The sequence below is a fragment of the Schistocerca serialis genome, chromosome 5 (genome assembly GCF_023864345.2).
Source record: "Schistocerca serialis cubense isolate TAMUIC-IGC-003099 chromosome 5, iqSchSeri2.2, whole genome shotgun sequence".
NCBI lineage: Eukaryota > Metazoa > Arthropoda > Insecta > Orthoptera > Acrididae > Schistocerca > Schistocerca serialis.
Window position 1 is genome coordinate 431656867 of NC_064642.1, and position 12480 is coordinate 431669346.

The 12480-nt window shown below is 38.6% G+C and overlaps 1 protein-coding gene across 1 annotated transcript in view; it reads left to right on the forward strand.

Annotated features, from left to right (window-relative positions):
- Positions 1–10484, forward strand: part of LOC126480691 (glucose transporter type 1) — a 321263-nt gene extending 310779 nt beyond the window's left edge. The window contains exon 18 of the mRNA XM_050103930.1: positions 6832–10484. Coding sequence (XP_049959887.1) covers positions 6832–6941 — 110 coding nt within the window. The 3' untranslated portion in view covers positions 6942–10484. The remainder of the gene's footprint in view (positions 1–6831) is intronic.
- Positions 10485–12480: the final 1996 nt, after the last annotated feature.

Here is a 12480-nt window from a genome sequence, read left to right on the forward strand (position 1 = left end):
AGCAACTGGAATCACTCAATAGAGGAAAGTCCACTGGACCTGACGGGATACCAATTCGATTCTACACAGAGTACGCGAAAGAACTTGCCCCCCTTCTAACAGCCGTGTACCGCAAGTCTCTAGAGGAACGGAGGGTTCCAAATGATTGGAAAAGAGCACAGATAGTCCCAGTCTTCAAGAAGGGTCGTCGAGCAGATGCGCAAAACTATAGACCTATATCTCTGACGTCGATCTCTTGTAGAATTTTAGAACATGTTTTTTGCTCGCGTATCATGTCATTTCTGGAAACCCAGAATCTACTATGTAGGAATCAACATGGATTCCGGAAACAGCGATCGTGTGAGACCCAACTCGCTTTATTTGTTCATGAGACCCAGAAAATATTAGATACAGGCTCCCAGGTAGATGCTATTTTTCTTGACTTCCGGAAGGCATTCGATACAGTTCCGCACTGTCACCTGATAAACAAAGTAAGAGCCTACGGAATATCAGACCAGCTGTGTGGCTGGATTGAAGAGTTTCTAGCAAACAGAACACAGCATGTTGTTATCAATGGAGAGACGTCTACAGACATTAAATGGCGTGCCACAGGGGAGTGTTATGGGACCATTGCTTTTCACAATATATATTTATATGACCTAGTAGATAGTGTTGGAAGTTCCATGCGGCTTTTCGCGGATGATGCTGTAGTATACAGAGAAGTTGCAGCATTAGAAAATTGTAGCGAAATGCAGGAAGATCTGCAGCGGATAGGCACTTGGTGCAGGGAGTGGCAACTGACCCTTAACATAGACAAATGTAATGTATTGCGAATACATAGAAAGAAGGATCCTTTATTGTATGATTATATGATAGCGGAACAAACACTGGTAGCAGTTACTTCTGTAAAATATCTGGGAGTATGCGTGCGGAACGATTTGAAGTGGAATGATCATATAAAATTAATTGTTGGTAAGGCGGGTACCAGGTTGAGATTCATTGGGAGAGTGCTTAGAAAATGTAGTCCATCAACAAAGGAGGTGGCTTACAAAACACTCGTTCGAGCTATACTTGAGTATTGCTCATCAGTGTGGTATCCGTACCAGATCAGTCTGACGGAGGAGATAGAGAAGATCCAAAGAAGAGCGGCGCGTTTCGTCACAGGGTTATTTGGTAACCGTGATAGCGTTACGGAGATGTTTAATAAACTCAAGTGGCAGACTCTGCAAGAGAGGCGCTCTGCATCGCGGTGTAGCTTGCTCGCCAGGTTTCGAGAGGGTACGTTTCTGGATGAGGTATTGAATATATTGCTTCCCCCTACTTATACCTTCCGAGGAGATCACAAATGTAAAATTAGAGAGATTAGAGCGCGCACGGAGGCTTTCAGACAGTCTTTCTTCCCGCGAACCATACGCGACTGGAACAGGAAAGGGAGGTAATGACAGTGGCACGTAAAGTGCCCTCCACCACACACCGTTGGGTGGCTTGCGGAGTATCAATGTAGATGTAGATGTAGATGTAGATGAGTTATGTGTATCTTCATACATCCTTCTATAGGCTCTTATGCTGAACAAACTCTGGCACAGAAGCAAAAGAAAGTTGATGGAAGTGAATGCCATTATACTGTATACAATACCTACTACTGCATACTGTCAATGTTAATCAATGGAATAGTCTTACAAATATTTGATTTTTTTAGAAGTATGTATGCAGTGTCAAACACTGCTTGCTTGGCACAAGACTCCGAAGTTCTGAGATTGCTGAAAATGAACAGACTGAGATCTGTCATTACCCATATCACGACAATCTGTTGATGAGTAAATTTATGGGTTGCAATTTAATCAAAATGATGTATCTATTTCTTACATTGCAGCACACATTTCACTCCTCCTGAACTTTTGATCCTAAGGAAAATGACAATATTATGAAAAGGATAAATTGGTGCTCACCATATAGTGGAGATGTTGAGTCACAGACAGGTACGACAAAAAGATTGCAAAACAAGTCAACTTTTGGCCCAAAGGTCTTCTCCTGGCGAATGACTGGCCTTGGCAGCCAGAGACAATGGTCACTTGTGCTGGGTTGTGTTTGTGTGAATGTGTGTGTGTTTTCTACTCCAGAAGGCCTTTTGGCCAAAAGCTCACTTATTTAGCATTCTTTTTGTGGTGGCTGTCTGCAACTCAACATTTTCACTATATGAAAAGTAGCAATCTATCATTTTCATAATATTGTCAAACTCTGATATTGTTGATTGAAATTTATTATGGCTTGATGACATAATTTCCCTTTCCCTTCTTCTAAAAATGAAGGCGTATTTACAATCTTGCAGGACACAGTGATCACATTTGTTCTTAGGTAATCCCCAAATTTTTTATGCTGCTGCTCTCATAAGGTCATAATTTGCTGTGGCTGTCTTGTTACATATTTACATTTTTTTCCTAAGCCTATGACTGAATTTGGAAAAAGGTTCCTCCCATTTTTTCTTCATTGAGATGTTGAAGTAGTTCTTTAGAACATTTGTGGTTTACAGCCCTTTCAGCTGAAAATGAGACATTTGATTTAAAATTCTCCATACACTACATGTCTCTGGCTAAGTAGCTGCAAGGATAAGTGTTAACAAATTAAATTTTGGAGGTTCAGTTCTTGGTAGGTTGTAGGACTGTTCCCTGGAATTGTCTTTTGTATGTAGAAAATGCCACACTGCATAGACCTGATTCCACATTTAACTGCAGATTCCATTTTTAATTGGCTAGGTGAATCAGTTCACAAGGGTTATAAAACAAATATTTTAATAAATAAAAAACATATTCCTTTAGTTTACAGTTGCAATAATATGACATTTTAATATACATCTACCTCCACACCTACTTGGTACTTGTAATTACCAAGTGCAGCTAGTCACAGAGGTCCAATTTGGGCTGTAATTATACACACATCAAAAAAAGTTGTGCATCACCTCGGTTCCTAGAGTTTTGGAACCTGTACAGAAAATTGGAATAGAGATCAACATAAACATCATTTCTGTCCTTTTTATTGCTCATGAAAACCACACATTGCATGTCGTACCTCCATACAGCGAGATCTACAGAGGTGGTGGTCCAGATCGCTGTACCTCTAATGCCAAGTAGCACATCCTCTTGCATTGATGCATGCCTGTATTCATTGTGGCATACTATCCTCAAGTTCATCAAGGTACTGTTGGTCCAGATTGTCCCACTCCTCAATGGTGATTCAGTGTAGATCCCTCAGAGTGGTTGGTGGGTCACATTGTCCATAAACAGCCCTTTTCAGTCCATCCCAGGCATGTTTGATACGGTTCATGTCTGGAGAACATGCTGGCCACTCTAGTCAAGTGATATCATTATCTTGAAGGAAGTCATTCACAAGATATGCACAATGGGAGTGCAAACTGTTGTCCATGAAGATGAATGCCTCACCAATATTCTGCCTGTATGGTTGCACTAACGGTCAGAGGATGGCATTCACGTATTGTAAAGCTATTTCGGTGCCTTCCATGACCACCAGCGGCATATGTTGCCCCCACATAATGTCACCCCAATACAATAGGGAACCTCCACCTTGCTGCACTTGATGGACAGTGTGTCTAAGGTGTTCAGCCTGACCAGGTTGCCTCCAAACACATCTCCGACGATTGTCTGGCTGAAGGCATATGTGACACTCATCAGTGAAGAGAACGTGATGCCAATCCTGAGCAGTCCATTCGGAATGTTGTTGGACCCATCTGTACCACGCTGCATGGTATCATGGTTGCAAAGATGGACCTCGCCATGGACATTGGGAGTGAAGTTGCGTATCGTGCAGCCTATTGTGCACAATTTGAGTCATAACATGACGTCCTGTGGCTGCACAAAAAGCATTATTCAACATGGTGGCATTGCTGTCAGAGTTCCTCTGAGCCATAATCCATAGGTAGTGGTCATCTGCTGCAGTAGTTGCCCTTTGATGGCCTGAGCGAGGTATGTCATTGACAGTTCCTGCCTGCCTGTATCTCCTCCATGTCTGAACAAAATCACTTTGGTTCACTCTGAGATGCCTGTCCTGTCTCTTGCTGAGAGACCTTCGTGGCACAAAGTAACAATGCGGATCCAATCAAACTGTGGTATTGACTGTCTAGGCATGGTTGATCTACAGACAACATGACCCATGTACCTCCTTCCCTCATGGAATGACTGGAACTGAACGGCTGTCGGACCCCCATCCATCTAATAGGCACTTCCCATGCATGGTTGTTTACATCTTTGGGTGGGCTTAGTGACATTTCTGAATAGTGAAAGGGACTGTGTCTGTGATACAATATTCACAGTCAATGTCTATCTTCAGGAGTTCTGGGAAATGGGGTGATGCAAAGCATTTTTGATGTCTGTAGCACTGCAGCGAAACTTGGTACATGTTCTAATGTGTTAGTGCAGGCCGATCAGCAATAGAAAAAAAAAAAAAAAATAGTGGCAAGTTTGTCTACCAGGTGCAAATCTGGCTCTGTGAATGCAAGAAACATGTGTAGAAATTTTCCCCTACATAATGGACTACGGACGGGACGTGTGCAGAAACGTCAGACAAGTGAGAAACGCTTAATGTTGATTTTATTACTAACCACCATTTGCACAATTTGTTCCATATGAGCACCAGAGACACCAACAAAATGCTGTACAGTGCCAGATTTGCACCTGATCATTAAAATTGGAACTAATTTTTTTTCCAATGTGAATCAGTTGTGCACTAATGCTTTACCAAAACTACCAAGTTTTGCTGTCACATGATAATTACACCCCACACTGGACCTATGCGAGTAGATGAACTTTAATTTCAACCACTTGGTACATCTATACTCTGCAAGCCACCCTTCAATGTGTGGTGGAGGGTACTTTGTGTACAACTGTCACTTCTCTCCTTTCCAGTTACAGTTGTGAATAGCTTGTGGGAAGAACAATTGCCAGTGAGCCTCTAGGTTGGCTTGAATCTCTCTAATATACATTCTGTTAAGGTTATAAAATTTAACAAGAAAACCCATAGTATTTTTGCTTTTTGTTACCAACATACAATGTCTCATCTAGAAATACTTTACATCTATTGACCTTTTGAATTACCATACAGGTATTACAATTAGTTTGGGACTTTTAAACAACAACTTAGTTTTCTAGTGGTGAAACAGTTAGTAATATTTTGCTGTTGGTATCTTTCAGTGAACACTGTTTGCAAAGGCAGTAATGTAAATAAAATAGTGTAATGGATTAAGTCAGCTGCAGTATCATTGTTAAGACATTTTGACATTTAAAGTTGAACTCCACATCAGTCACTTGAAAATAAAGCATTAATTTCCCATTGGCATCAAAATCTACACTGACTTTATGACCTACTCCTTTTCAACTGCTCATAACAGTTAATATGACATCTCCTCTCATCCAAGTGAAGCCAGAAGATATTTTTGTGCACATTGTGTGCAGTCTGGGTATCACATCACAATTTTTGAATATAAAATATCCCTCCAGTATTTGTTACCATCACAACTCCTGCTTTTGGCATCATATGCACCCTCAGTTTAGCATTACAATTCTTCAGCAGTAGGTGTCAGAGGTGCACAACAACTACTTACTTTTGCAGGTGTTACTGAACTTCATAAAAATCAGCTAATAACAACAGTCATTTCAAACACTACTGTCTGTGAAGGAGTTTTATAGTAGTAATTTTTAGCAGTTTCTGTTTTAAAAAAACATTTAAGTGACAGCACTTGCATTCTGCTCTTGTAAAACACAAAATACAGTAGAAAGGTATGTGTTTATTTCTTTATCTTCTGTATGCTTTGGAAGAGCAATTCATATGCTTTGAAGGCTCCTAGCAGCACTATCCCTCTCACCCACCCTGTGCCAAGTTATGGAGTGTGCACTACATCTATAATTGAAACACAATATCTTTTGTTAAAATGCAGGTGTCCTTCTAGTGCTGCCTTTGTTGCCATATCTAGCATCATTACACTTTTTCACAGGTACAGTTTATGTCCAATATACATCACAACTTTCACCTTCAGTAACTTATTATTGTGTCTTTTCATTAAACTTTGCTTGTTATGAGAAATAAATGTCTTCATTGCATAAACTTTCTGCCACTGGCATTCAAGCTGCCTATTGATAACTGATGTCGTAATTCTGGTGTCATTTCTGCACAAATTTATGACCAAGAATGCTTATATAGAAAGAAAATGAATTTAATGGAACAGGCTATTTAACAGTGATTGCTCAAAGTGATGGTCAGAAATGCTGAAATCAAATATTCCATGAGATTTACTTTTTCAGTGGCAAGGTAAAAAATCACTATCAAATAATACACTGCTGATTTGGGAAGAAATATGTCATGTAAGCAGTAACATTGTTTGTGTTATGCTAGAAATTGTGAGCTACAAACTTTGTCCTGGAAGAAAAATATGATGGAAACACATGAATGCTTTTCCAGCAATTGATTTCTAATTGAAAAAAAATTCTGCTGAAATATTATGACCAGTCATTACAATAACAATTAGACTCACTCCAGTTTTACACTGGATTTCTTGTGTACTCTCAGAAAGGTGAAATTCATTTGTTAGTATTAATATATCTGCAAAATTGATGTCAAAATATTTTACAAAATCAAAACACGTTCTTAAAGCAGTTTACACTTCCAGTGCAGTTACAGCCATTTTCAGTGTCTGGTAATCAGCTTCCAGTTGCTATTTGAATAAGCACTAATGACTGTTTCATTTTAATCATTTTTGGTCAATCCAGCTGAGGATAAATCTGAGCCTGAGAAAATGTATGTGAAAAGACTGACTATAATAAACTGATTTTGCATATGATGTTGCAGCTGCCTCCGAGCGCTCATCGCGAGAACTCGTTTCAACTGCTGCTTTGCTGACCAGCAGGACACAGGCCCCCCCGCTACCCCCACCACGGTTCCCGAACAGTGCTGTCTGACACTGGGAGACTCTTAACGTCGGTAACTTCTCAGTGTCGCTGACGATGCTGGAAGGCCGACTGTATGGGCTGGTGTCGGAGCATGGCAAGGCCTGCTTCGTGTACCTGCGCCATAGCCTGCGGCGCTGAGCTCCAGTGGGAGGGAGACATCTCCAGCTCCACCAATGGGCTGTTTCCTTGCAAACACTGTTGAGACCGGAATCTGGTTGCCTCCGTCGAACGTGTTCACGAGGACCTGTGAGATCTGTTGGGTAATGTGGTGGGTTTTGAATTTGAGAAACATTGCTTGAATAGTCTTATCACTTTTTTATATAGACTGGTGGAGCGAGATAACCATTGGGAGGGATGCTGTTGCCGTGTGGACAGTGCCGTTTTCCACAGTGTGATGTTATAAATTTCAATCTTCCTTTTTTTAGAAATGACTTGTATGAATTTATCACATTCATAAATATAGAAAACAATGGAAAAATACACAGGCCACTAGATTCAGCAAACAAATACAACTGATTCCCTGTTCCTCAAGCTCCACAATCATCCTCTAGCCATCCACGGTAACATGCCATTTTCAACTCTACAAGGTGCGGGACACCTGTACCATTGAACCCTTCCCTTTCTGACAATTTCTGGCAACTTAACTTGTAAGTTGCCTGTGGCACTAATATCAATCCCAAACCCAGCGCAAAATCAAATAGAAAATATAAAAATAATAAGTGAAACAATTTTTTACATCCACTGTACCGTCGTGTATATAAAATTTCGCGACAAATTCTAAGTACGTACACTGCCAGGACTTTAAACTTAAAGCATTAAGAAATATTCAAAAGACTAGAAATATCTTCTCCTCTGTAAATAAATTGTTATAAGGGAGAGTATCTCCTGTCGTAAAAGGACGGATTGGTGTTATTTTTTTTTAAACTTGTGTACTTGTAAAACTGACGTCACCAGCGTTCAGGTGCTCAATTTTCAATAGTTGTCACCAGAGTATGGATCAGGACATGTTTAGTAGTAGTATAACTAGGCACAAGCAGAATAAAAATAGTGTAAATGAAAAAGATATATATATATATGTATATATATAAATATATATATATATACACACACACACATATATATAAATAAACATATTGCATAAGAGTTTCCTGCCCCGCCCTTCCATTTCCTCACCAAATCAGATTACCCTTCTGTCCCTCTTTCCCTGCCGTCACTACTACAGTGGGTTGGTTTGTTGTGTTGGTTTGTCCCTGAGCAGCAAGGCTGCTACCGCACGTGTGTGTTGTGTGAGGGCCCGGTGGCGGTTCCCGCGAGATCCCGGTGCCAGCGGCTGATAGAGGAGAGCCTGAGTGTACGACCATCTTCGTGCCTCCACCACTTCTTCCCTCAGAGAAGAGCAACCGTGTCCTGCCCTCAGGCCTCAGACAACTGGGAATACTCTGGAACAGTTGTAATATAACTGGAAAACAGACAATTCTATCCAACGAAATGTGCACAGCTGTTTTTTTTACTTTAGTTATTTTTTTAGAAGAGTTTGTGCACGTGAGCTGAGTAAACTGTTAGCGCACACTGAACTCTTGGAGTTGTTTACTGTTATGAAGCAGAGATGAAAGTTATATATACATTCTGTGTACACTAAACTACTGCCATTTAGGAAGAATGAGCAAGTGGAGACTGGGACTGTTGTTTGAGTGATTTTATGTGGTAGGAAATGGGACCAGCAACTCACCTGCCAGGGGAAACAACTAACATAAATCCAGAAGGGGTTGACATTACGGAAATGTGTGATATTTGGCAGGTGTTTAATTGAGGATTTCATCTTGGGTACAGGTAAACTGTTTCTCAGCATTTGTTTTTGTCATATTGTTTTCATTTTCTGTAGCTTAGTGATTCACTGCCACTGTGCTCATGAGAGGAATAGTGACAGCGAGAAAAGTTTGCCTGTTACTTGAGAAAAAGTGCATTCACCTGCCATTTAATTTTGTGATCAAGCCATAATGCCTTTATTTAACAAAAAGGAATAAAGATTTAGTTATCAACATTTTTAGGGATATGATGTGTTTGGAATCTTGCCAGATTTATTGTATCATAACTTGTGGACATGCACGTCATGTGCTGCAGGGAAAAGGCCTAGTTTGTGATCATACTGTGGAGGGCTTCCGGATCAAATAATAAATTATAATAAGAGGGGACTTGAATAATGTTTGTATGTGGGAATATGAACCAAACTGCATGTGCTTGATGCAATCAACTTAAATGAGGTTTTAAAACACTTTTTTCTTTCATTGCAAATTCAGTGTAGTACTGTCAGAGTTCATTTTCAAAATCAGAAATTCAGACCAAAAATTAAAAATCATGATCAACCTTACTAAATTCAGAAACATAATTGCATATTAAATCTGTGATGGCAGGCAGTTATTCTGTCCTACATGGTGAAATTACAAATGTCTAAAACTACAGTTTCTATATAATGATGAAGTTGAAAGATATCTATATTAGGTTCATTTTTGAAATTCCTATTAATAGGTATTAATTTTTTGGCAAGGGAATGTATAAATTAATGTAATTAGGAAACTTACTATAGTAATTATTATAGCAAATCTGAAAAATGTAAAACTAACGGTTCTAGCAATCTGTTGTGATTCGCAAAGTTTGGAAGAATGACGTCTGATAGAGCGGGAACATTTCTGACCTCTTCAAAATAATTAATCCTGACCCTCCATACCCCGCGCATTGGGCGTCATTGCAGGAGACAAGTGTTATTCTAAATGTAAATATTGTTATGTACTTAAGACTCATATTCCTGATGAATGAACTGCATATTGCTTATGTTATTCAGTTTATTTTTTAAAGGTTCTGTGTATGTATGCAAGACAAGAAGTACAGTAGCAGAATATGCATAATTCCTAGATTTTAGCCATCAGTTGGATCTGTTAGATAACTTGGGGAGTACGGATGACGTTCCTCAGTATTTGCTGATAAGAATAAGAAACACATTATTATGATTATTATTATGATTATTATAATTCTAATATAGAAATAAATTTTGTGGACTTGGTGCAGCACAAGAATCCACTACTGATGTTGATAGCTCATGTCTTCATTTCTTCAGTGCCAGTTTCTTTTAACCCACATAGGGTGCAAGGGAATAGGCAGTGTAATAAACGTGTGGTTCTTTAGAGAAAATTTTTGAGTCACCAGTCATGTATGAAAGTCTTCCGAAATGTTGTAATAATTTTATGTGAGCAAGTCCAGAATTTTAAATAAAGTAATCAAAATTTAAGACCCTATAAAAGAGGGGAAAAGAAAGGCACACACATACATTCTGTTTGCTGCAGCCCAAAAACTTTTTAACAGTTATCATGTATTAAAGAAAAGTTTTTCTTTGACACCCACGAATGTTACACTGCCACTGCAGAAGGAATAATATAAGAGTAAAATAACTCTATCAACATAGAAAAAAGATTGTGTTGTGTCAATTCAGCAGCAGATTTCAGCTGCTGCAATGCTGCTACGGAAAGATACAGTGTGTAAAGTTCCATGAATGCAATAAAATTCTATCTCTATGAGTACAATGTTTAACAGATGATTTTGTTTTACCTGTTATAACCATGCTGTCACTTTAACATGTTTGCATACTTGTTGTGTAATTTTTATTTGTGAGGTATTTACAATTTGAACACAAATTTACTTAGTTAAAACTTTCATTCTGAACAGTGATTATATAAGGATGAATCTCTTATTCCCAGAAGAGTATTTGCTGATTTTACTAGTCATGACAAACTAGAATGTTGTGGTGGCTGAGATTCAAACTGAGTTACCTACATTTCACAGACTGTACTATACCACTAATACCATTCAGTAATATTTCAAAGAATTGAATCATTGCTTACCACTACTTTGTTCCATATTTGTCTTAGAAGTATTGTTTTCATTAGCAAGATCCTTGTAGAGAGGCAAGATATTGTCTTTAGTAGTATTACAGTTACAGAGACAAACAAACAAAATTTCAAGTGATGTAAATTGTGGGTAAAGTGGCAATGTTCATTACACAGGCTATAATTGTACCATGGCCTTTAAATTAGATTTTCTCTCTCTCTCTCTCTCTCTCTCTCTCTCTCTCTCTCTCTCTCTCTCTCACACACACACACACACACACACACACACACACACACACACACACACACACACACACACACTGGACCATAACCAATCATTCTACTGCAAAAGATGAGAAAAAGAAGAAGAAGGGGTGAGAGAATGAAAGCACAAAATGAGGTGAGAACAAAGTGGAAGTGGGTAGCAGACCACCTACAGTCCTTGTCAAGAGACACTTATTAAAGTGCAAACAAGTCACTTACAATTACATTATGCCTTTCTGAATCTACTGAGTCTCTTGATCTGGTTTTGGTCATCTGCTGCCTCTCTCAAAGTGTTTGTGATTTCTCATAATCTATTTGCTTAACTGCTTTAAGATCTCAACATTGTCATTTTTCACTTAGATGTTTCATGATTTCTACATTGTGAGTGAGTTCAGCTACTTTAAGTGTAACACTATTAAAATGTTACCACTGCGCAGAAGAGTCATCACAAATAAATTTGGTGCAGAGGGGTATGTATTTCTGTAATATGAAATTAAAAACAAAGTAACAGAGATGCACTATCATTAAAAAATTAATCATTTTAAAATACATTAGTAAGAAATTAAATTTAGCAATAACTTATCTGGCAGAAAAAACAATAAAGATGGGTAATTTTCCCACATTATAATATAGTTAGAACTCCAAGGATGTGGTCCTTTTTAAGTAGTGGTTTCATTCTGGTTGTATGCACCTATAACTGTTAAACTGAATACTGCATCCATTTTCTTTAGATGGCTTCCAATAACTCAAAGGCAGTGCCAGATATCATATACAAATGCACACTCACCTAGATATATACTGTGTGGAGGCAAGACCACCTACAATTTATTGTAGGTGGTCTTGGTGGAGGGTACAGCAGATATTCCACATTTCCTTTGGCTAAATACTGCGTGATACTGTTGTCAATATAAAGATATCTGTTGATAGTTTTCCACAAGATGTGTTCACCCAACATATTCAAATCTAAATCATAATCTGTTCCAGTATCTCATTTATGTATGCGTGGGGACATAGTGTTTAGAAATCATATTAAGGAATTGTAAAATTTAAATCACCATTATCTATCCTGCATACTAAACAACTTCCAGTTGCTTGCATGTCAGCAACAGGCAATTTACAGATTGTGCTACTGCGTATGATGATGGAATTGAGGTAATCTTTATGATGCACTGCTGTTACTTGCACTTACTTCTCTTCACAGCAATCTCAGTCCCCATGATGTACAGGAATGTCACACTTTCAAGTAGTCATATGAAAAGATGGGAGCACTGCAATATGAAAAATCAACATCTCTTTCAATATATTGATTGATTCACACATAATGTACTTTATGTCCTATAATGAAGATGAGCCTTCATGGATGCAGAACCAGTTAGATTATACAGACCAACAAAGTTAATTACGGA